Source organism: Epinephelus lanceolatus, chromosome 11 (genome assembly GCF_041903045.1).
Source record: "Epinephelus lanceolatus isolate andai-2023 chromosome 11, ASM4190304v1, whole genome shotgun sequence".
NCBI lineage: Eukaryota > Metazoa > Chordata > Actinopteri > Perciformes > Serranidae > Epinephelus > Epinephelus lanceolatus.
The window spans coordinates 15,330,928-15,357,776 of record NC_135744.1 but is presented as its reverse complement, the minus strand read 5'-3'; the positions used below and the strand labels follow the sequence as shown (position 1 = coordinate 15,357,776).

Below are 26,849 nucleotides of genomic sequence, written 5' to 3'. Positions count from 1 at the left end.
GTACTGTAAAGCCTCTTTCAGACATGCACCTTTTTGTGCATCCGCGCCAGTGATAGCCATGGCCAGAGGCAGTTATGTTTTTGGGTTGGCTGTTCACCCGTATCTATGTACGTGCCATTCTTATCAATGTGATATCTTAAGAACATTTTAAGGGAATTTCTTAAAATTTGGCACAAATGTCTACTTGGACTCAAAGACAAAGTGATTGGATTTTGATGGTTAAAGGTTCAAGGTCAAGGTCACTTTGACCTCTTCTGTCTCACTCTCATGAATGTGATATCTCAGGAACACCTTGCGGGAACTTTTACAAATTTGGCACATACGTCCAGTTGGACTCAGGAATTAACTAATTAGAATTTCGTGGTCAAAGGTCACAATTTAGGGTTGCTGTGAACTTGCATCTGTCTCTTTCTCATGAACTGATCAAAATTTGGTAGTCAAAGGTCAGGATCACTGTGGACTTGTGTTTGCCACATTCTCCTGAACACAATATCTGAAGGACATCTTGAGGAAATTTTTTCAAATCTGGCCCAAATGTTCACTTGGACTCAAAGACAAAGTGATCAAATTTTCGTTGTCACTTTGACTTCTTCTGTCTCATTTTCATGAATGTGACATCTGAAGAACACCTTCAGGGAATTTTTTCAAATTCGGCACATACGTCCACTTGGACTCAATAATGTACTGATGAGAATTTGGTGGTCAAAGGTCAAAATGCAAGGTTGCTGTGAACTTGCATCTGTCTCTTTGTCATGAACTGATCAAAATTTGGTGGTCAAAGGTAGAGGTCACTGTGACCTTGTGTCCACCACATTCTGTTGAACACAATATCGGAAGAAGACCTTGAGAGAATTTCGTCAAATTTGGCACAAATATTCACTTTGTTTCAGGAATGACCTGATGAGAATTAGAAGGATGAAAGTCAAAGGTCAAGGTCACCATGACCTCTTTTGTCTCATTCTTGTGAACGTGATATCTTAAGATCACCTTGACAGAATTTTTTTCAAATTTGGCACAAATATCCAGTTGGACTCATGGATGAACTGATTAGAATTTAGTGGTCAAAGGTTATTTCAAGGTGGCTGTGAAGTTGCATCTGTCTAATTTTCATGAAGTAATTAGGATTTGGTGATCAAAGGTCAAGATCACTGTGGACTTGCGTCCGCTGCATTCTCCTAAACACAATATCTAAGGAAAGCCTTCAAGGAATTTCCTCAAATTTGGCACAAACATCCACTTGAAGTGAGGAATGAACTGAATTTGATGGTGGAAGGTCAAAGGTCAAGTTCACTGTAACCTCACAAAACAAATTTTTGGCCATACTGTAGCTCAGGTTTTCATAAGCTGACAAAATGACACAGTTTCACACAGATGTCTACTAGGACTTGACGGGTTGGCGGAGGCATACAACCCCAAGGCGGTGATTCTAGTCTAGTCACAGTAACTGTGTCAGTAATATGTTGGTGTCGTATCTGAATAAATGACCAAGTCACATTCACCAGGTGGCATCTGTAACATTTCCAACATGACACAAGTCTGCACTGAATGTCATCACATTAGCGTAAAGGCTGCAGCAGCACAAGGTTAAATATTCATGTCTTGTTCTGACTTTTTAAAGAGCACTGTAATAAATGTATCACTTAATGATTATCTCTAATGTCTAACAAAATCTGCTTGATAAATCATGGAAAATTGTGAAAGAGTAAGAGATTCCTCTCTTATAAGATCAGTCTGGTAAAATGATTTCCCCCTCACAGTGCAGAGTAAAGAGGTAAAAGTACACAAACAGGTAAAAGTCTCACACAGGTGAAAACAAAAAAACCCGGCACAACTGCGATAATAATCAGACCAGTGTTCCCTCTATTTTTCACTTAAATTTCTCTCATACTAATGATGATGTAATAATAGGTTATAACAGAAAATGCTTGTCTTCCTTCACATCATTATTTTCCAATTCAGAGTTGTTTTCCAGCAGTGACATCTCCCCATCTCACATCAGATGCCAAATATCACACCAGCTTCTTCAGACCGGTCCTGTCATGTCTGAATGAAGCCGCTATCATGCATCATGTTCTGTGTCTGAAATGGGTTGAGAGGGGGCCTGTTATGCTTTTCATTATTGTCTGTCATATATATATATATATATATATATATATATATATACTTTGGACTTTGTAACACTATATATATATATAGTGTTACAAAGTCCATAGTTTCAAACCCTCAGGCTTCAGACGTTCTGAATACTCTGTTTCCAGTGTTTTATTCCCCTTTCAAAATAAGCTGATGTCAGCTACTGACAGATTTCTTTACATGGTCATCTGCTCCAGGTATATTGCACTGCTACATGTGGCTACATCCTAACGTCAGGGGAACACGTCATCTTGGTTGCTGGTGTTTTTAATTTGTGCCTGCTGGAACATGTCCTGTTGTGAAGATTTTGGTTTAGAAGTTTCAATTGGGGATTTTTCTTGGTAGACAGTTGCATCACACTCTGACAGTCATTCTCCTGGCTGCCGTAATGCTGCAGAGATTCCAACATGAAGAAACTCGGAAGTGCTGAAAAGTCAGAGCAGAGTGGGCTTTTTCAGAAGGGGGCTTAAAGACATGGGCGCTAAATCGGAGCGTCTGAGACCGAGGGTGAAAACCAGGCTCCTAGGAAGTGTGCTGACATTTGAAGCCAATTTTTATAGTGGCTAAACAGTGAAATTACAACTGTCTGACCTGATACGTGGTGCCCTGTGGCCCAAAAAGACTTTTCCCCATAGACTTTCATGGCGAAAGAGATGTCTGTAAATAAGTGGATACTTTTCACAACTTGTCACAACCCCTGCGAAATGAATCCTTTCACCAGCTTGATTTAATCCAATCTTTGTGATAACATTTCTAAAATAGAAGAGCTGCACAATTTAAATTAGGGGAGCGTAGAACTGCTGGTTGTTCTATGAGCTACACAGTGTGGAAGCAGTACCAGGTCATCTGGCTTATTTTAAAGGTGGCAGTGGAACCATTTTGGCTCCATGTACACTGAGCAATTGAGGCCCCGCTGCCAACGATGTATCCAGGTCTCTTTATACATCCATGGTGAACACAGGTGTTCCAGCATAGACTGGACTCAGCAATGCAATGATTAGACTTTGGTGGTCAAAGGTCAAGGTCATTGTGACCTTGTTAGTCTCATTCTTGTGAACGCTATATCTCAAGACTGTCTTCAGTCTGTCTTTTTTTAACTTTGCACAAACGTCCACTTGGACTCAAGAACAAATTGATTAGAGCTTGGTGGTCAAAGGTCAAGGTCACTGTGACCTCACAAACCAAGTTTTCAGGCCGTAAGACAGGAATTAAAATGGTATTTATGACAAAGCTTCACACAAATGTCTAGTAGGATATAATGATGAAGTGATGCCATTTTATATCCAAAAGGTCAAAGGTCAGAAAGACTTTTCTGGCCATTGCTTAATATCATATCTCAGGAACAAACAGACAAACGGTGCTGCCTCATTGAAGATGTGTGTTTAAGCATTCATGTTCTCACAGACATGGATGTGAACTGTAAATGCAACTTGACTGGGTAGCGAAGGCATACAACCATGAGGTGGTAATTCTAGCTTAAAGATGCTTGAAAAATTCTGACACTATACTGAAGCACCAGAATTAACTAGAATTACCACCCTTGTTAATAATCCAGCCTATGCACTGTGAATAGTTTGATGTAACTACTTTCAACTGCTGATTGTCTTAATGAAACCCTGGATGGATGAACAGAGCCTTCAATATGAGCAAACTGACTTATTTTCGACCTCTCAGCAGTGTGGATTGGATGCTAATCTCTCCTACAGTGTACATGTTGTGATTCTAATCGATCTAAAGGATGTATTTATATATTTTAATCTTCCATTTTGCAGCTGGAAACATTCACAGACAGCAGAGTTTCACTACCTGCTGCTCAGGTCTTGATAGCATGTGAAGCTGTTGGGGAATTGATATCAGTCTGAGCTTTCCTGAGCGATCCAAAGGATTTTTTTTTATATTTTAATTCACGCCCTTATTAACTGGATGTCCAGTGGGATTTCCCAGCAGATGTCAGCTTTCAAAATCAGTTCTTATCACTGAGATGCAGCTCTGCCGTTGTACTTGTGTTGTGTAAGAGTGTCGAGAAGCTTTGTCATGTCTCTAAAAGCGTGAAATGTTTACTTCCTCAGTGAGACACAGACGTGACCGCCTGTTCATTTGTTTCGACGTCCGATCCTCTATGGAATGAATCTCGATGGTCCCACCGTGTCAAGACACACACACTCGCCTGTCACACGCATCATTTCATGTAATTAACGTATGCTATACTGTGATCCAGTCAGATTAACATTGAGCTCTGCTCCGCCTCCTCACAGATCGTCAGTGTCGGGAAACACGTCAAAGGCTACCATTACATCATGGCCAACCTGGTGAGAGAAAATGACTTCTGATGGTTTCTTTGTCTCTTTGCTTCTGTCTGTCATCTCTCTCTTGCTGTCTCATATCTGTGTACTGTCTCCTCCCTGTGTTTTCCCCTGTGCCGTCTATAAGAGCAGATGATAGAGCAGACAACAGACACACATTAGCAGGATTCACTGAAGTGGCTGACAAACCAACCAGAAAGACTGTAATCATTTAGATTTATGAGCAACAGAACACCCAATGTAACCACAATTATATACTTCATATTCAAATATAATAATATATTCTAATTTCTTATTTTCTTTGGTATCGTTTGTCATATACAGATATGAAACGATGATTGCTGGGTAAGGAGCTTGAAGTATAAAAGCTTTAGAGTTCATTAGATACAAAGGAAACTATCCACCTTATTCCTCGCCCCTATGATGCTCTGCGTGAATTATGTGAATCAGAATCGGTGTTTCCGGTATACGCTCATCCTCTTCAATAGAGTGATTGGGAAATAAAATATGTGAAGCACACCACCTGTTACACCTCAGACAGGATACCCCTGCCATCTCTGTCAGCCATCTCAAGGCACTGGTTGTTTTCCTTTTTAACCAAGCACATTAGCAGTTAGCTTGCTGTGAGTATGTTAACATGATGGCACCTGAGCTAGCTTACGGTAACCATCTTCTCCTTCTTAAAGATGATTTATGATTTTTTTATGACTCATAAACAGACACTTACACATGTGGCAAACATTAAACATGATTCTGTTTTAATTTTAGCTCCATGTAAATTGAATAAACGTGATGTTTCCTGGTTAATGCTCCACTCGTCTGCCTTAACGACGCAGTTACTGCTGATTTATTAAATCTGAGCTCTACTGAGTGAAACATGATTTCAGTAATATCAATAATGTAAAGTAGTTAAATAAATAACCTCTGACATTCCTTGTATATGTTATGACGAAAACTAAATCAGTAACACATACTTTATATTTACATACTTCTATTTCAAAATCTTATTCTTACCTCTCATAATTCTCTATTCTTTACATCGGAGCAACTGTAACAAATCGCACTTTCCCCTCAGGGGTCAATAAATTATTAGTCTGATTCTGACTCTGATTAGATGACTAACATTGAACACATAATTCGAGGTATGCTGCTGAGTTTATTTTATAACCAGCAATTTTCTAATGTGGAATGTGAGTGCAGTCAGACAGGGAGAGACGGGGGTATCACGCTGAGTGACAGACCTGTCATTCCAGGTGTCATTCTCTTCTACAGATCTGATTTAATACTTCTCTGCTTTACAAACTCCTTTTTTTTTTAAATAATAAAAATTATGTCATTCCAAGCATGTGAAAATATAGTGTATGCATTAGAGTAGGGTGTGCACAAAGATACAGGATGAATGATGCCCCGTATTGATTCTGTAAGGGACAGTGCATTTTATTTTTGAACACTGGACGATCGGGTAACGTTATACAACACAGGGGGCGACCTATTACTGTCTGTAGGCAATAGAAGCTGTACCCTTGGTCACAGGAACAATCTTTTTGTTCTGGCTGCATGTTCAACACTGTGGTTGAAGCCAAGGACATTTTGGAAATGCAAACTTAACATTAGTTAAACATCTGTTAAAAACAATGTGGTACATCGGCACACAAATGTTAGGGCACCCCTGGTCAAAATTTAATTTATGAATCATTAAGTGAGTAGAGGATGATCTCCAAAAGGCATTAAGTTAAAGATGGAACATGCTTCTCAACATTTTAAGCAATGTTACTGTATTATTTATGTTTTGTACAATTTTTAAGTGAAAAAAAGGAAAAGAGCACCATGCAACAGATTCGGCACCCCAACACATTGGAGCTCTCAGACAGCTTTCACCAGGGTCTCAGACCTTAATGAGCTTGTTAGGACTCTGGCTTGTTCACAGTCATCGTTAGGAAAGGCCAAGTGATGCAAATTTCAAAGCTTTATAAATACTCTGACTCCTGAAACCTTGTCCCAACAATCAGCAGCCACGGGCTCCTCTAAACAGCTGCCTTGCACTCTGAAAAATAAAATAACTGTTGCCCACAAAGCAGGAGAAGACTATAAGAAGATAGCAAAGTGTTTTCAGGGAGCTGTTTCCTCAGTTTGTGATGCCATTAAGAAATGGCAGTTAACAGGAACTGTGGAGGTCAAGCTGAGGTCTGGAAGGCCAAGGCAACTTTCCGAGAGAGCTGCTTGTAAGATTGTTAGAAAGGCACATCAAAACCTCTGTTTGACTGCAAAAGACCTGCAGGAAGATTTATCAGACTCAAATGTGACCTTCATGGATGAGTCATCAGAAGAAAACCTTTCCTGTGTCCTCACCACAAAACTCAACGTCAAGAAGTTTGCAAAGGCACATCGAAACAAGGCTGATGCTTTTTGGAAACAAGTCCTGTGGACTGATGAAGTTAAAACAGAACATTTTAAACATAATGAGCAAAGATATGTTTAGAGAAAAGAGGGACACCTGTCCAACTGTTGAACACAGGGGTGGATCGATCATGCTCTGGGCTTGTGTTGCAATGCAAACCTTTGCTTCAGGGCCTTTTTTGTTATTTTGAAACAGTGAAAGATTGAAATTAGAAAGTAATCTTGCTTAAAATATTGATGAACTATGTCAACTTTAACCTCATGCCTTTTGGAAATCCGTTCATTTTCCACTTACTTAACTACTTAGTGTAAACAAAATTTTGATCAGGGGTGCCCAAACTTTTGCATACAACTGTATCTGCTAAAATAAAGGTAAATTACTTTCAGAAAGAACCACTGTTGGCACAGAGATTAGCCTCTGGGACTAAGGACCAATGTTGGACAATCAATCAGCAGTTAATGTGTTTAACTAGCTCACTGCGACGTCCCCTATCTCACAGGAAGTTGCACCCATAATCACTTCTACAGTAGCATCCTCAGGAATAAGGTGGATAAAAGCATCTGTAATTTTCAGAAAGTCATTTCAACAACTTCTCTCTTCTTGTATCACAAGAACACACACACAGAATATAAACTTCAAATGCAGAAATAGCAATTACATTGAATTAAATTGTAAACACCATAAAACTACACAAAACTAACACTCCAATATTTTAAAATGCTGTCTTAAATTCTTAAAGGCACAATGATTGGAGCCTAAAATGAGATGAAAATAAAAGATAGCTTCCAGCAAAGTTTTTTGTCATGGCTGCACAGAAATCCTCTCACTGAGCATTTTGCTTTAATCCCGGGCTGCCTCACCACATTTCAGGGCTGTCAGAAGGAACCTGAGCGTTTCAGTTAATGAGGCATTCATTAAATTAATTACAGAATGAGCCAATGACTGAAGGGCTGAATCCAAATATTTGGACTTGACCTAATGGGCATGTTTTCTGGAAGTCCAATGCTCTGCAGACTTTCTGAGAATCTGTGTTGGGTGCAGTCGTGCTGCAGTACAGGAAGTGATGATGTAATGATAATATATTAACAATAATGACCCACATTGTTATTTTGGATTTATAGAATGAAAGTTTATTATTACATACAGTAAATACTCCATTATTTATAGCATTTAAATTATTATTCTGTTTATATATTTACATGTGTATATATATGCATATGCTAATTCATGTCCCTTAGCCTAAGAATAATTTTAGGTCTTATCTGTTGTCATTTTTGTGACTCTGTAACATGCAGTGGTTGAGTAGGGACTGTGCTGTGAACACACTGTCACAAACTACACAGTCTTGCTCTATTAGTGTTGATTAAATAAGATTAATTAAAGAGTAATTGTGGCCAGGTTAATACCCACAGGCCAGGAGGACTAATGCTACCAACTAAGAAAATAGGGTTACACATACAGTACCAAAGTCAATAACCTCAAAGCAAAGGTTCACATTTTAAAACAGTATTCACATGACCATATGTGCATTGAAGGGGCCACTGTAATCATCATTTAGAGATCCCTTGCTAACACGATTACAGTGTAAGAAACAAAAGCCACAATCTTTGTTCTGCAGAAGCTCAAACTGGGCTTCAGCAGCTGGAGTTAGTCACATCAAGTGGGTATCTTCTAAAGCAGGGGTGCTAAACTTGCTTTGCCCGGGGGCCACTGTTGCAAAAATGAAAGGAGGCCAAGGGGCCAGTTAATAAGCAAACATTAATAATATTTATTGTTATATATAATAAATGAAGTTCCTGTTTTCAACCTTTCGACGTTTGCTGTCCTTACTCATCTTTGCCCAGAGGCAAATCCAGTTGCAGCAGCCCCACAGGTCAGGTGTGCACAGGGGGGTGTATAAGATTTGAGGACATCAGGGGCGAACCCAGGACCTGTCAGAGGATCCGGTGTATCCTCCCCTGGCACTTTTTTTGATAAACAAGCTTTATTTTTAGTTATTTTTTATGCACTCTGGCACCTTATTTACATTCAAAGTACAAAACAAAATCCCAATATGAATCAATTTATTTTGACTGTGATTTAGAACATAGTCAGCAGGCTACCTGGCACTGTAATGCCGGCCAAATTTGGCCCATGGGTCGCAAGTTGAATATCACTGTTCTAAAGTATTTTCTAACTTTACAGTATTTCTTTAGAAGAAATGTTCCTTGTTTGATTTACCATTGTCCTCTGCAGCTCAGCAGGGAAATACTGTCCGGGAAAACACATAAAGATTCAGAATTATATGATTCTGATATTATCTATATTATAAGACGGATATTCAACAATTCTTTTTTTTTTTCCATGTGAAGTCTTAAAGTTTGAACAGGCTCAGTGAGACGTTTAGTGTCACAGCGGCAGTCGTATAGTAAATAAGCTAACCTTGCTAACGACAGATTGAAAATGTGCAACCACATTTTCTGCTGACACTAGATGTCAAACAAAAGCCAGAGATTGTCATATTACATATCTGTGAGCTGTTAATTCACCACTTCCAAGCAGAGCAGAGAGGATAATGTTATCTCAGAGCCTTACTGTGCAGAGTTACTCCTCCTCTGTGCCGCTGCATCACACTCACAGCTCCCTGTCCCAGAGAGTAGCGTGAAGGTCAAGAGCGCTAACTCCACAGCAAATCTGGTACACTGCAAGGGTCAGCTTTAGTGAGATGTTTGTTGAAGCTTTGGCTCATTGCATTTTTACACAAAATATGGATTTTGTCCTCCTTCTTGTTAGAAAGAGATTTCTTCAGGGCCACTATGGGCAGCAGGAACAATTACAGCAACCAGGGATTCTTCCAGTGTTCGTACGGGCACGTGGGTATTGTACTCCGAATGTCCTGAGCTGTTCAGAAGAATACTTGGGTTACAGGATCAGGGGCTTGAATTCATAACCATGGAAGCTATTGAGGTCTGACACCAGACTGCTGTGATGTGCAGCTCTCTCTGACAGCCCCAACGGAACATGATAAGTGGTGTGATGGTCCTGGATCAGTGCTAAAAAGCATTTAAACCAAATTTTCACCTGCTCTTATTCACCTCATATATACAGTGGTTCAGTGTTGGTGCCAAACTAGTATTTTTTTAATTCATTGTTGCTGTCTTTTACTTGTTTCTCTCTGCCATCCATGGATTCAGCTCTCTCTTTCCTGTCGTTGCCTCTGAAGGGTTTTAAGGACATCAACCTAGAGCGCTTTATGCACGGAGGAGCCAACGTGACAGGCTTCCAGCTGGTCGACTTCAGCAACCCCATGGTCATCAAACTGATGCAGCGCTGGAACAAGCTGGATCAGAGGGAGTACCCGGGCTCGGACGCCCCGCCCAAGGTATGAGATCAGATCAGTGGTGCAGCACAACATTTGTCCTTTTGTGGTTTGGTGCTGCAGCTTTGAACAGGGACCCTTTGGAAAACTCTTTTGTGGTGGATTCAGAGAGACATTTTGTAAAGGATCAGGTGGGTTTAGTCCCCTCCTGCATCAGTGATTTCAGATGCTAGCTCTAAAATGTCAGATGTGAGCTTGTTTAAGAAACACTGTGTAAGATTTAGGGGGATTTAGTGGCATCTTACAGTGCAACACATTCTCACTCCAACCTCGTCGCATATTGACGTTTTGGTCATGGACTTTCCGTGTCCACATACGACGTGCAAGGTACCCTGGGTGCGTTGGTTGTTGACATTCTGTGACGCCGTGTCAGGTTCTCGTCTTTCAAAGTACACTTCCGTTTTCACCCTTTACATACAGTCTCTTTCAAAATAAACACACTATGTCGGTACAACACCGCGAATAGATGTTTTTTGCACGTGTTTGGGTTTAGGAAAAAAGAACAGGGTTTGGCTTTAGAATCTTAAGGGACTTGAAAAGCTCTATCAGGTGAAAGTTGGTGTTTGTTGAGCCCATCCACCACCCCTCTCGCCCACTTCATTTGGACTTTCGCTGCCTTAAGTTTACTACTGTCCCGCCCCATTTCCCCATGATGCTGCTGGGCGCCGTTAAACTGTTGTTAACTGCCTTTTTCATTGGTTTCTGATGCTGTAACTCACTGCCCAAGCACCGGATTTCAACGACTTTAGACTGAGACCAGGCTCAGTGGTGAGGATTGCAGATTGCAGACCAGTTGAAACTTCTACCAGTCAGAATTCCTTCAAAATTAATTGTTCAGGAGATTTTAACTGGGAGCCAAATTCTCCACAGAGGTCGATTCCTCTCCAAAACAACTGGTCCCATTGATTTAAACCAGTAAAAACACTGAATGAAGCAGTTTTGTGTTATAAAATCCGCGTTTTCCCTACTCTGTCATCCCAGAGGGGCTGCTAGCTACAGTTGCCATCGTGAAAATGTGAATCTAGAGCCAGTGTTTGGTTTGTCCATTCTGTGCTACTGTAGAAACATGGCGGTGCAACATGGCGATCCCCATAAATGAGGACCTGCTCAATATGTAGATATCAACGGCCCACTCTAAGCTAACAAAAACACAAAAAATTTTATTTTCAGGTGATTACACAATAAAGAAGACAAACTTATTATACCATATTCCATTTCTGCTAATATACCCCCCTAAATCCTACACACTGAACCTTTCAGAACATTTCAAAATCTCTAATTTGATTTTCAGACTGTTGCGTAATGAGCTGAAACCAACAGCTACCTGGAGGATGGGAAATGTATCTAAAGCTGATGGCATGTGTTTGAGGAACAGTGGGCAGTCATGTAAATTACACACAATTTGTAGTCAATGGACTAAGACATGCAAAGCCACGGTCCTTTTTAATGACTCCTCAGGGGGGGCTGGAGTTGTTGCAACAGCGAAAAAATAGCAGATGCAGCAAATAAAGATAACACGAGAAAGGACAGTGGCAGATAAGATGAAAAGGGTCTGAAAATATAGCAGCGTGTTTGCAAGGTGTGCAGACAGCAGCAGCAGCACGCTGATACAGAAATACAGAAGAAACTGTCTCTGTGCAAAAACTAATAAGTATATTCAGATAATATGAGGTTGTATACACAAGGAACAGGCATCATCATCATCAGCAATCTGCTCAGCTTCATCTAACGCCGTCATCTGCAGAGATGTGACAGACTGACCCACTTCTTCTCAGCCACACAGATTGCAAATGGCACTGGGGCAAGAAGGCATCACGCCATGGTGGTCAGCAAACCTCCTTCACTCCCTCCAGCAAATCTGTGCCCAACAAAGATTTCTATTTAAAAAAAAAAAACAGATGCAGTGGAGTGGAAACGGTGTGAGTCAAGCAGTGTGTAGTATGTGTGCCTGATGGATTGGGGTGGTTCAAATTAAAAGTTTACACCACGGGGCGATATCGCATGACGTTGTGTGTGTGTTTGTGTTATCCATGTGTGTTTGTGTGTGTGTGTTTCTTGATAAATTGCTCTCTCTCCTGGAAATCCACTCAGACTAAATTACTCTGCTCCCCATTAAGTTTGTCCACAGCCTGAGTCACAGTCAGCCCTTCTTTTCTTCTAATATATGAACACTGCCGGTGAATTTAGGCCTTCTTCTGGCATGTTTACTCACTTTGCAAAGACAAATGTAATGCCTGGTGTGTAAAAGTTCCAGGAATCAGCAGTTAGTGGACTAATGAGAGATTCCTGTACTGTACAATAGGAAGCGTTGAAGACGCTCGATCCATTTCCGCATTTAAGTATCCTTAATTAGCAGTTTTTTGTGTTTTTAATGATTTAAGTGGGGCTTATGTCACATACCAGAATTATGGGGGGCAAACGTAAAACAAGGGGTCCTCCACCAGAAAATTTTGAGCATCGTAGGAACAGTGTGTAAGATTTAGGGGGATTTAGTGGCATCTAGTGGTGAGGATTGCACATTGCAACCAGCTGAAACTTCTCCCGGTTTGAATTCCTACATTGTTAATCGTTCAGGAGGTTTTTACCAGCAGCTGAATTATCCACAGAGGTCTGTTCCTCTCCAAAACAAACAGCCAGGGGTCCCATTTATAAACATTGCGTATGCACAGAACGAGTCTAGAAAGAGGCGTGCGCCACTTCCCTCGCTAAAGTTGTGATCTGTAAAAACAGACTTGATGGGAAAATCTTTGACCCATGTTTACGAACATTTTGGAAACAGGAAATTGGCGATGCAGATGGTGAGGTGGAGGCCTGATGGTAGAAATTGTTGAATATTTTTTGGCGCACGCCATTTTTGGCTTTTGTTCGTACATACATTTTTACTATGGATCCTATGCACTGTTTTATAAATGAGACCCCTGGTGATTTAAATCACTAAAAACACTGAATAAAGCAGTTTCACATTACAAATCAGCATTACAACATGTTACAACACGCTGTTCGGCATGTTGGAGACGGGCCGGTAGCTCAGCACCTGCGAATGTGTGCTCACTTTTTTCTCTGATAACTAATAATCCAGACATTCGGGAGGTTTTTGCTGTTAGCTAAATTATCCGCGGAGGTCTCTTCCAGGGGCCTCATTGATAACCATTATGTGCACGTAAAATGAGGCCTAAAAGAGGCGTGCGCCACTTCCGGTGCAGATGTTGTGATTTATAAAAACAAACTTGACGGGAGAGTGTGTGCACTGGTGCAGAAACTCTGACCTATATGTACAAACATTTTGGAGACAGGGGACAGTGGCGATGCAGATGGTGAGGTGGTGAACTGAAGCCAGATTGTAGAAATTAGGTGTGAAAGGAGTCGTTATATGTAGAATATATAATCTTTCGCCTCATATCATACCTGACTTTTATCCCCCCTTTTTTAAAAAAGATTATTTTTTAGGCTTTTTGGCCTTAAATGACAGGACAGTTTTGAAGCGTCAAAGGGGAAGAGAGAGACAACATGCAGCAAAGGGCCACAGGCTGGGACTGAACCTGCGGCTGCTGTGGCAAGGGCACATGGTGGTGATGTGAAAACAAAAGTAATGTTGTAAGGAGTTGTTTGTTTTTAGGGTTACTGTAATATTATTACTGAAATATCATTAGTAATTAGTCACACTACTAGTTACTGGAAAAACTAATGTTAATACTGTAACGCGTTACTGCCCAACACTGATCTCAGGGTGAGGAATACCACTGACTGTCATGATCATTTTGACAAGCTGAGACGCAATCAGTCTGATGCTGTAAACCTACCGTGGTGAGACTGGTAATCATAAAGAACCGCTGATCAGGAGGCTCATCAACATTCGTGAGGCTCTTTACACCGACCTTTTATGGCTGAATGTAGGCATGTAGAGGGCCGGATATGAGGCTGATCCACGCTCGGATAATTCCTAGTTGATTTGGTGATTTATGAAAGGAAATTGTGCAGTGTTAGACATACACAGGGTTTTATAAATCAGAATATTTTTTGGCGCACAACATTGTGTCTGCACACACACTTTTAGTATGCATCCTACGCACTGGTTTATTAATAAGACCCCTGGTGGTTAAAACCAGTAAAAACAATAAATAAAGCAGTTTGATGTTTGGGTTAAAAATCATGGAGGGGCTGCTAAATACGATGGTATATTATATATATATATATATATATATATATATATACACATACAAATGGCTCATTCTAAGGTAACAAATACACAGTGATTCATATTTTCAGGTGATGAAACACTAAAGAAAACACACTTATTATATTATCTGCTATCTCTCCCAATATATCCACTCAAATCCTCCACACTGGATCTATAATTACTTTAATTTCCTGCAGTCTGGAGAGTTTTTAATGCACCAATTTTTGCCTTTTCTGCATCAATTCATTTTGTAAATGTCTTAAAAATTTGTCAAATAAAAGTCTTCTGCTACTGCCATGTTTTTACTGGGGGGGACAAATGCACTTGTTCTAAAGATTGAGCAGGACGTGTCCCCCTGTGAACCCCCGAAATCTGCACTGATGTGACTGATCATGGAATTAATCCGTCCCCCTGTCCAGGTCCCTGTCCCTAATTGCAGTGAAGATGCTCCTGACTGTTAGTGAGTTTATCCCACACCTCGACTGTTTGTGTGTGTTTCTGTGGGCAGCTTGTCAAAGAGTAACAGGGGGATAGAGTGCAGCAGTCTCTGCAGAGAGCCATAATGTCACAATGAGCAGTGGGCTAATGAATAGGATTCACCCCCGGCCGGAGGCGAAGTTAATGAACTCCTGCTAGCCGGGATAATTAATGCCAGACTGCTACCCGGCTGGACAAAACACTCGCCTTTTCCCTTTCTTTCCCCCCAGCTCACACTCCTCCATCTTCTTGCCTTTTTCGTCATTCACTCAATTAGTTTTGTGCCATGCCGGAGGTGAGTTTTAGGGAAATGTACGACTCATGACGGAGACAGTGATTCTTGCAGACGCAAATAATCAGAGGCAACACAGAATCCTCAGGTCAAAGATAGATTAGGGGAAATTGGGAGGCATACACCATGGGGGATATGCTCTCTCTCCTCGCTCTTTCTCCTCCTTTCCATTTCCAGAAAATAATGAGCAGAGTAAAACTGCTGCTTCTCTGCAACAGCCAGGCTGTTAGGACGTACTGCTTGGCCCTGCAGAAACTCAGCGTGCTCTCAGAGGCAGCCTTATGCAGAGTGTGTTAAAGGAGATCTAACCAGCAAATGTTGCAGAACATTTTGCCTGTCCAGCTAAATCAGCATTTAATTGGCCTCATACCTTTTCTTAGTGTGTGTCCCCCAGCGCTGTGTACACCCAAAACAGACAGAGCAGCAGGTCGGCCTCCAGGTTACAGAGACTGTAATTTACAAATCACACGCTGCCTCCGTACTGTGTTTTTATTTCATTTTAATAAATCTAATAGGCCAGAGTTGAACCGTAATCCCTACTGCAGTGTTTTTATGTGATGTGAGGTTGTTTTTCTTGCTACAGAAACTTGCACAATAACCTGATGGCGCCGACAGTAACGTCCGTATCTTTTGTCTCCCAGTACACCTCAGCGCTGACATACGACGGGGTGATGGTGATGGCAGAGGCCTTCAGGAACCTGCGCAGGCAGAAGGTGGACATTTCCAGACGGGGGAACGCTGGTGACTGTCTCGCCAACCCCGCCGCCCCGTGGAACCAAGGCATTGACATGGAGCGTACTCTCAAACAGGTGAGAGAGGAACAGAGGAGGAAGTAAAGGAGAAATGCAGGGTGCAGGCTAGCCTGCTGCAGACTGCTTACAGATAAAACATCACACACTGATTTTCTGATTTGAGGAGACTCAACTTTCTTCTTTCTTTTTCCACTAAACTTTTTTGCCACAACGTACCAAAACAAAATTGAGGTGAACAATCAAGAAACAGTTACAGCTCAGAATGAAATAGAACAGGCTGCAGTGAGAGTCTCTCTCCACAGGATATTAAAAAATTGCAGGTTTGTGCATTTAGTCCTTCTCAGGCAAGCTCAGGGGTTTAGTGTTGCCCAAGTAACGGCACTCCGCAATGCTGCAGTGAGTGTTCACAGCTCCACCTTTTAGTACCAGATCTGTGTGCTAGGTATCCCAACAGACGGGGGACCAAAAATGGGGACGGTACGGAACGGTTCCATTGGTACCTTCCACAACTTTTCACAGTGGAATTGGAAAAAAAAAAAAAAAAGGTCAACTGAACTGAACCGTACCTGACTGCTCGGTGGAAATGGGGCTTAAGAGTATTTTCTATCTAACTTTAGATATCAAACGGTCCATCTTATTTTACTTTTATTCACACAGAAAAATATTGGTTCCTCACATTAAAGCAGTGGTTCTGTGTTGGTGATAGCTGTGTTCAGAGGCCTTACTTTTGGGGTTGTCCTTCCTGTTTTTGTCAACGTGAAAGCTCACAACTCGAGAAATTTTTTTTATATTTGGCACAACTGTCCACTTGAGCTCAAGGATGAACTAATTCAATTAGGTCCCAGTGACCTCGTCTGTTTCATTCTCGTGAATGCAGTACCTCAAGAATGCCTTAATTTGGCACAAACATCCACTTGGACTTAACGACGAACTGATTCGAAATTGTTGATCGAAAGTCAAAGGTCACGGTTACTGTGACCTCACAAAACATGCCTCTTGCCATTGTATGGAAATGTTGTCATAATTTGTGTACGAATTCTTGAGTTTTGGTCAAGATTTCATACACTATGACAAAATGTAAAAAAAAATGTCTAATGGGGTAAAATTATGAAGTGACGTCATTTTACAGTGCCAACTTCACTGTGACATCACAGTTTGGCCATCACTCAACGTCATATCTCAGGAACAGAATGCAAAACATTTGGTCAGATACTGAATTGGTGACACTAATCCTGGGTGTCCACCTTGAAACTGTGCTGGTTGTATCAATCTTCTGTGCTGCTGGGGGGAGATGTGTTTGAAGCATCCACATTTTCACAGACGTGAATGTCAACTATAAGGGCAACTTGACTGGTTTGTGGAAGCGTACAACCACGAGGCTCTAATTCTAGTCTCCCTCATATGCATAGAAATATTCCAGGTTCGAAAAGTTAACATTGTGTTTCTTAGTAATGATTTAGAGCAGGATCCTGAATCTTTTTAAGCCAACATTTTGTAAGAAATTAATAAATTCAATTTATGTTTAAGTAAAATGATCATTTAGAAGCATATTTACTCATCCATGGTATTATCTAGCACTATTTAATGGCCCCCAGACTCAAAAACGTTAACACAATACGGCTCTATACAGCACTATTTGAGAAAGGCACTGTATAGCATCTTTAAAAAATGGGTATCATATCAGACCAAGACAGGTTCCCCATGATTATGATCCACAGAACTGCCTTTTGGTAATGTATAGTACCATTTTTGTTTACAGTGCACTTGTACTGATTTGCTTTTGTCATTGTAAAACACTTAGTAAAAAGCTGATTTATTAAACTCCTTTGTTAAAAATGGATCCTGATCTGCTGCAGGTTTCCTTTAAATTAATTCTGTCTGCTGCTGTTTGATCACTGTGTGTTTGTATTTCTCTGCTCTCCTCTGTGTGCAGGTCCGGCTGCAGGGATTAACAGGTAATGTCCAGTTTGACCACTATGGCCGCAGGGTCAACTACACTATGGACGTGTTTGAACTGAAGAATAATGGACCCAGACGGGTAAAACATCACACCACACTGCCTACATTTATTCAGTCAGTATATGTGAGCATGCACAATCTATCCTCTGCTGTCATGTGAAGTATCGGGGGGCTGCAACGACACTGTATGTAGTGTGGCATTTCCTATTATCATAAGTAGGTTGTGGAGAAAAAAAACTTCAGCCTCTGCCACCATCTCGGCTTGTGATGTGAGAGGATGGATGTGTGTTGACGAAATTCTGGGGAAAATGGGAAAAAGAGAGAGAGAGAGAGCACTTGTGAGAGTGATGGCGAGAGGATGAAATGAAATAGAGAGCAATCAAGGTAGAGGGGAGGAGGGGGAGGGGGTGAGGAAGCTGAGACGAGTTCCCATCAATCAAAAGCTGCTTTGGCCTGTCTTCCTGTGAACAGCAAGGGTCCTGTCAGGACATGGTGTTGAGTGTGTGTGTGTGTGTGTGTGTGTGTCACAGCCTCTCTCCTGCATTTTCCATGTTTCTCAATCATCCCAGTGCCCCAGCACGCAGGAGGTATCAGCCAATCACAGCTCCTCATTTCCTCTGGCTGCCCACCAGCGGCGGCCAACCAGAGGCCAGCTGGCTCGCTCAGCGTCTCCGCTCTCACTGACTTATAGCTGCTTATGGCTGCTGTCAAAGCTCTGTGTCTATTGTAGGATCGATATATCAGTTTGACACCATATTGGTTTGCAGATGTTGGCTGTTTATTAAAAATCACACAGTGCCGCGCGGCTCCTCTTATCAGACAGAGGACGCTAATATTGTGACCGCAACATATCATGTCTGTCAGTTCCACTCGGTCAGTTTGACCCTGAAGGACTTCTGGAAGACGACAGTAATGTCAGCTGAACATGAAATAGCTTCTGACAAAAAGAAGGAGCACAGCATTGAGCTTGAAATTGGAATCTTGCATGAGGGCGTTTCAGCTGAGGCGGGGCAATGAGTCAGTGTTTCCATCCATGTGTTGTCTTTAAGAGGAGTCACAGCATGATGGATTAATGTTCAGAAATTAAATTAAAACTAAGACTGACCACTTTACTACCCTGGAGTATTTAATTATACTCCTTTGCCAAATATTACGACCCTTTTTTTTCTTCTACAACTGTGTTCTGAAAATATTATTTGTTCTTCGGTTATAACGGCTTTTTCACATCAAAATTACAACTTTATTCTTCCATCTTTTATTCTACTAGTAATCAATCATATTCTTATGCGCTAATCAACCACCCGCACACGCACACACATGACTTTAAGCTAATGCAAATATAGAGGAAGTACAGTTCTTTCAGTTAAAGTAGTAATAAGTTTGCGTGGTCATCTGTTGACAAAGTGCAGCGTGACGTATCCGGTGTGTGCAAGGGGCGGCACGTAACATGCGCCACATGACGCAATTCACCGCAGTGGCGCCGGCGTGTTTTCAGCTTTACTTCTAGGTAACTGCCAGGAGTTCTTTTTTTAATCTGATCAAAAAGTTATATAGACGGTTAAGTATGATTCATATTTTAACTGAAAGTATAATTTAGAAGCTTCTCAGTATCACACAGATACAAGACATTCCCCATCACTGGACCATTTCAATGATAATTCAATTCAAGCTTTACATTTTGGTCATGACAAATGTCCACTTTTAGGTCAAAAAGTCAAATATGCAGTGACCCATACATTTCCAATAGACTGCATGTCCAGAGCACTTTGCAAATTTGGAAAACACAAGCACATTAACTGAAGACACAAATGCAAAACTCATAAATTGAAAACAACATGACTGTTTAATTTCTGTTGAGCGACACTTGTTCGTAGAAAAGATTTCCACACACTTACATCTAGGCAGCATTTCACTTTATTGTTGAGCTTTCAGTCAATTTGACCTTCATCAGAGCGTACAAGGTAACCAATCTCAATCTAATCATTTGCAACACACCTGTGCACAAACTCCTCCTGAGTTGTCGTTTTTTTAAGTACTGAATTACAATTTCATCACATAGTGAATGGGGCTTTGAGAGAGATCAGGCTAAAGCCATCATTAATCAGAGATCCCCAAATCTATAGCAAACACATCTCAAAACAAAAGTGTTATGAAAGGGTATCAGGTGAGAAAAATGGAAAAACATCTTGGATTACAGCTTAACTATCATATCAAAATCCTCATAAAGGCCTGTAGGCTGAAGTGCAACCACAGTGTCAATCCAAAAAAGCTCTCTTTGGCATATCTTTCTTTCCGTATCTCGAGTGTGTTGAGCAACACTTCAGCCTTAATATATCTATGTCTCCATGTCACAGGTACAGCATAGGTTTCCTCAGGTGATATAATGCTAACATCACTGCATAGCTAGCTTCATAATACCCTAAGGTTAGATGGTGGAGTACATGAGTATGAAACTACTGCACGAAACTACTACTACTAAGATTCTAAACTTTATTGTTTATTTGTGACAATAACATAGCAATAATTCAAGCTGGGACATTTGGAGGGAGCTCGGAGTAGAGCTGCTGCTCCCTCATGTTGAATAGGGTCAGTTGAGGTGGTTCGGCATCTGATCAGGATCCTCCTGGATGCCTCCTGTTAGAGGTGTTCTGGGCACGTCCCACTGGTAGGAGGCCCCGGGGCAGACCCAGAACAAGCTGGAGGGATTATATATCTCGTCTGGCCTGGGGACGCCTCAGGATCCCCAAGGAGGAGCTGGAAAATGTTGCTAAGGAGAGGGACGTCTGGGGTGCTTCGCTCGCGGCTGAAAATGGATGGATCGACATAGCGATAGTAATCATAATTACCAAGCCAACAACTTTTAAGTTACTTCTCAAACAGACACGTTTTAATGTCGATGCTCACTTCCATTATGGCTTTTGCATTTGTGTTTTTCAAATTGCAAAGTGCTTTGGATATGCAATTTGTTCAAAACATCTCGGCATCATACAGACACACAGACACACAGGAACATTGAGACTTTCCTTTATGTTGTTTTGGAAAGTTACATCAAATTCTGTCGAGCAAAGAGCTCCACTGTGCTGCTCAGACACAAAGGGCTCCTCTAAAATTGCAAAGCAAGTTGTACACACTGCATTTTAGAGTACATTAGTGAGTACACATGTACACATTCACCAATACACAATCTCATACTTAGTTTTCTCGGCAGATCGGTTATTGGAACGACGCAGACAAACTGGTGCTGATCCAGGACTCTCCGCTGCTTCCAAATGACACTTCTGGCATGGAGAACCGCACGGTTGTCGTCACTACCATCATGGTAAGAGACCGGCATGTTGTCCCCAACGCACACACACACAGACAGACACACACTCACGCATGCAGTCATATTCTTTAGACTTTATTATCTAGTGCTGCTGCAGACCACATTCAACATGATACTGGAGGGATATGCAGAGTGGCTACACATCCTCCCTTTGTCACAACAACTGGACCTTAAAGTTCAGCGGTCAGCTGCACTGATATCCTTCACCTCTTTCTCCTTGTAAAGTGCCTCAGCTTTTAATGAGGTGCTTTACAAGTATGACTACAGCACTCTCTGTATTTGCACTTTAACAGTCTTAGACATCAAGCACCTTTGCATTCCTGGCTCATTCCTCGTGTTTGATGCTGTATTATATCAGTGATGCAGACGTAGTGTAATTGCAGAATCTACAGTAGAGTTTGACTTTTCTTTAGCTGTGTAAAATATCATCACTTGTTAAGTTTTGTTGCCAAACTTTAGAGCAAAGAGTCAGAGCTTCTCTGCCACTCGATGTCGTCACATGGAGAAATCTGTCATGAAAAGGGTAGAGATACCAATCATCCACCTATCGTGGCCTAAATTAGAGCACCAACCAGATTTACGGTGTGGAAATAATGTCTATGTGTGCAGCCACATAGCCTACATTTCATTATACGTAACTCCTTGAACATCAAATATCGTAGGATCTTTAGTAAAAGTATCCAGTGGTGGAGTGAGGAAGTTTACACGGATGCATATTCCTTTGCAGAGCTCAGATTTCATCGCTTCACCTGCCTTGAAGGCCCTTATATTGTGTGTGCTGTGACCTACCAGAGTTTAGGGAACACACATGCTTTGTTATAACATTACCAGTAAAAAGACACTTAAAGAAAGGGGCTTTCTTTTTTACTACTCCAACAGAGACTTCAATAAACCATCATACAACTCCAGAATCAACCACCGTCACTTACATTCTCCTTTATTGCGCCAATAAACATCTCAAAAAGCAGTCAAACAGCTGCCGCTACTGACGGTTTTGTTCTCATTGCACAGATAAAAGAGTTCATAAAAGAGTTCCATGCAGCCACAATATCAATCAGAGCATTTTACACATGATAGAAATGAATGGCCTTTGCATGGCATGTCAATCTCTGGCTGTAGCAGTGACTCTGACATGGCTGACTACAGCAAAGCAGCCAGATTTTGAGCGTACATGTAGCAGCTGAGTGGAGGAAGGGGAGGAGGTGGGAATGAGAGAGAGTCACAGCTCAGCACAATCCCTCCCTCTTTTCAGCCCCTGATGAGGAACCCCATATTAAGAAACTGAGCCCCAGTTGGACGCAAGCAGGATATGAAAGCTCTTAATGGCAGAGTGATGGACACAACAACCCCAGCCAAAATGAAGCCCTAAAGACACTGGGCGAGAGGAGGGACACGGCAACTATGTTAATGGACACCCTGTTCAGAAAAAGTGAACAAGAAATGGAGCCACTCAGAGCCGTAATGGAGCCCCTTGAGAGGAAAATGAAATGCAAATGGAGGGAAAAAGACACTGTCTTTTTTAAGGACGGTGCTCGTGGATGGACACCCATTGAGGCTAAAATGGGTCCCTAACAGCACAGTGTCTGTTCACTAGCATAAACAAGCTCCCACTACACGTGTTTGTGTGTGTTAGAGTCATACATTGTCATGCCTGGTGTGTGTGTGTGTGTGTGTGTGTGTGTGTGTGTGGCCAATCACAGCTTGAATCCCATCCTGATTTGAATTGGTAATTTTTCTTGCAAAGGACCCTGAACGATAACGTGAGGCGGTACCAGGATGTGAATATGCATTTTGTCTCACAGAGTTCCTGTTTGCACTAAATCTGTCACTTTCTCCGACTACCTGCTCCAGCGTACAAAACATTACACACTCAGACGGCTTCCTGTAAGCTTTAAAACAGCTTAGAAAGACTAATGCTCTCATTATCATCCCAGTTCATATCCATCACGCTTTTATGCAGCATGATATTATAGTTACATTATGACGGCTGCCTTTCACTCCCGCTTTAATGTTCGTGAGAGTAATGTTTGTTTAAACTTAATGAAGTGTCCCACAGTTATATTGCATCGAGGCTGCCACCGTGTCTGAGGAACTTGTAAGGAGCAGTTATAAATGAGCACTTCAGCACGTTGGGAAATGCTCTTGTTTGTCATTAAACATTTAGGCTAGTTGCGCTCTGCTATCAGTGTTTGATTAATCGGGCCAATCATCAGACCTGTCTTGGTACCGTACGCTCTCTGTGTTGTAGTCAAGACCTACTTAAAGGGATAGTTCAGGATTTTTAAAGTGGGGCTGTATGAGGTATTTATCTATAGTCAATGTGTTACCTTCAGTGGATGACGTTCAGCACACCCAGAGTTTGGAATAGCAGGCAGGAGTCCCACCGGGGAAGCTCAGCATTACACTGCTGTGGACAGGGTTGATATCAAAATGTATTTTAGCCATCTTACAAAAGGCCCACCTAAAAATATCAGTCTAAGTGGGCGCTATATTGAGGATCTTTGTACCGCTTTATCTCACCGTCAGACAGCCCTTTGGCTTTCTCAACTGTAAATCGTACACACACTGTATTTCTCCTCAGCTCAGCTGTTTGGGTCAGAAAGGGCTGTTGAGAGGTCAGACGTAAAAGAAACTTTACTTTAGTGAATACTAGTATTTCAAAATGGTGTGTAAAGATAAAGATGGCACGCCCATGTCGGCTGCGGCTGCTCTGACTGGTGATAACATCAGTCTAAGTCTTGTGTTTTTCAAGCCCAGTCTCACTCCGAAGTGATCAAAATATGGCGCTTGGGCAGGGACTTGCAGCATCAGAAACCAACAAACAAGGGCTTCCTTTCAATTCGGCATGATACATGGCCGGTTGCTGTTATAGTTTAACAGCACCCGGCATCATCAGGGGGAAACGAGGGAAACAATCACCGACTTTCACCTGAGAGAGCAGTGTTTGTATCCTATAAGAGTCTAAAGCCAAACCCTGTTCTTTTTCCCTGAACCTAACCACGAGCTTTTGTCGTTGAAAGAAAAGAACTTGCGGTGTTGTGCCAACGTAGTGCATTTATTTTGAAAACAGACTGTATGTAAACGGTAAATTTCCTGTGAAAAGAGAAGTGTATCTTGAAAGAAGACAACACATGTAACAGGCAGAACTTGACAGTGTCCCAGAATGTCAAGAACCAACACACCCAGGGTACCTTGCACGTCATATCTGGACGTGGGAAATCCATGACGAAACGTCAATATGTGACAAGGTCGGATTAAGAATGTGTTGGTTTTTCTGGGCTCCCGAAAAACAATTTATATCTTTATATAAACAATCAATATCAGTTTAAATACACGCTATATTGAGAGTATTTTCACTGCTTTACCTTAATGTCAAATAGCAATTTTCAACAGGGAACTGAAGCAGTGATGTTGCTTTCTTCAAAACCAGACTCCATTTAGAAAAACAGTGATTTAAGATCACAGAACACAGGAGCTGCCAGTCTACCACTGCTGCAATCAGTTAGGTTTTTTTGTGTTATTGTGTGACTTTGGCGTTTAGTCGAGATTCACCAAAGTCGCACGATAACAAAACTTACCGATTGAAGCAGCAGTAGACCAGCAGCTCCTGTGTTCAGCGAGCCAAAATTACTGTTTGTGTCAATGCAGTCTGGTGGCTTTGACGAGAGCACAGATACGGAACTGAAGCTGTTAACTTCCCCGTCTGACGAAAAGGTAACACAATGAAAATTCTCTCAATATAGCGTACACTTAAACTGATATTGATTTTTTTCGGTGGGACTTTTTTAAGTAGCTAAAATACATATCATATAATACAGGCAGAGTACAGAGTCTCTGCAGACAAATTCACCACCACACATTTCTAATAGGTCATAAGTGATGCTACTTCTGTACGAGTCTATACACTGTTTTTTGACTATCTAGTTAGCACTTTGAAAATGTTGCATGGCTAACAGCTGCTACTGGCTTTTATTTTGAACTGTATGTTTAGTTTATGACTGAGGCTAAAGATCAGACTGTTTCAGAACCCTACATTTGATATAGCTTTTACCTTATGGATTTAATTTATAGTGTATATAGCTATATTTTGTCTGTAGCTTAAGGCGTGAACAGACGTCTATGAAGTCTAATAGCTGCCTGGAGGTTGGTGCGCTAACAGTAAAACTCCCTCAGACAAGGACAAAGTTCGACTGTCACCTTATTGGCAGGACGATGCTGAAAGCTTTGATGAAGTACGTCTTTGGCTTTAAACTCCTCCATTGCACTTTACACCTGGCACACTCTCAATCTGCCAGAGGGCGGCAAGTACAGACAAGGTCCCGCTATAATTATTGTTTTTGTTTGGCTTTTGTTCAATAAGGGAGGAGGACGTGTTTGGATTCTGTGGATAGAGACTGTTTTAATACTTCAAATCCCTGCTGATGATAAAACTGCAGAGGTGTTTTGAGAACAAATCAGGCCTCATGCAAGAATCTCTCGTACGAACACATTTGTTTTAAAGTGGCATTTATGAATGATTCACTGATTATTTTGAGACATAGAAAAAAATAACCAGTGGTCCATGTATAAAAAGCTTGGGTTAGCATTAGAGGTTAGATCTGAATGAAACTGGAGTTTAAATGTGTCACCCATTTCAAATACATGGCGTGTCAGTTCACAAAGAGATTTGGTAACAGGATTTTTGTTTAAATCTGATAACTGTGGAGCAAAACGTCGATATAAATACTGTTATAACATCACCTATATTGAAGCGATTCTCAGTGACTATAACATCCTTTTAGTCACAGTCATTTCTTTTTGGCGTCTAACATGTCAAACCGTTTATTCTTTGTGTCACTGCAAAGCTGTCACATAATGTGTATTTTTTAATTTGGTGGAAGGATTTTTAGTCAAAATTGAAACAACAAAGATATGATGGGATATAGTGGGATTTAACCCAGTCTCACTCCAAAGTCGTTGATATCCGGGACTTGGTCAGGGACTGTCCTTTCATATCAGCATGACATGCAGCCAGTTGCTGTTATTGTTTAATGGAGCCCAGTGGCGTCAGGGGGAAACACTGCGGGACAATAATGAAAGTTAAGGCAGCAGAAGTCCAAGTCCAGCATGCGGGAGGGGTGGTGGATGGGTCCAACAAACTTTCACCTGGGAGGCCTGTGTTTACTTCCTGTAAGATTGTAAAGCCAAACCCTGTTCTTTTTTCCTAAAAAAAACATCAATTTGTGGTGTTGAATCAACGTAGTGTGTTTATTTTTAAAGAAGACAATGCATGTAACACAGTGTCCCAGAACGTCAACAACCAACACACCCAGGGTACCTTTTGGATCATATGTAGACGTGGAAAGTCCATGACCAAATGATGATACCAAGTGACGAGGTTGGAGTGAGAATGTGCCACTCCAATAGAAGTGACACCGAACTCTGGCTCCAGTGCAAAATTCAAACGCTGACGCTGACTGACATCATGACCTTTCCTTCTTTACCTTAGTTTCTGGTTGTGAAGATGCAGACACATGCCACAGACGCGTCTCAAATCCCCCGACAAAAATTACTGCTAAAGACTGTGCAAGGCAATTTCCTGATGATCTGTACAAAAACGGGGTAAACACTTTTCTACCAAAACACGCCCTGAGATTGGCTGAAACACATCTTCAACAGACAATACAAATTACCAT

The 26,849-nt window shown here is 41.4% G+C and overlaps 1 protein-coding gene across 3 annotated transcripts in view; it reads left to right on the top strand.

The window, feature by feature from the left end:
* The window catches only part of LOC117269805 (glutamate receptor 4), a 188,169-nt gene that overhangs the window by 115,531 nt on the left and 45,789 nt on the right, over nucleotides 1-26,849 (top strand). For 2 of the 3 annotated variants that reach the window (XM_033647147.2, XM_033647139.2), the window contains exons 5-9: nucleotides 4,389-4,442; nucleotides 10,037-10,195; nucleotides 15,780-15,947; nucleotides 17,824-17,928; nucleotides 21,058-21,168. In XM_033647147.2, coding sequence (XP_033503038.1) covers nucleotides 4,389-4,442; nucleotides 10,037-10,195; nucleotides 15,780-15,947; nucleotides 17,824-17,928; nucleotides 21,058-21,168 — 597 coding nt within the window. Of the gene's footprint in view, nucleotides 1-4,388; nucleotides 4,443-10,036; nucleotides 10,196-15,779; nucleotides 15,948-17,823; nucleotides 17,929-21,057; nucleotides 21,169-22,426; nucleotides 22,564-26,849 lie in introns of those variants that run through there. The other variant, XM_033647165.2, reaches the window with a different exon arrangement.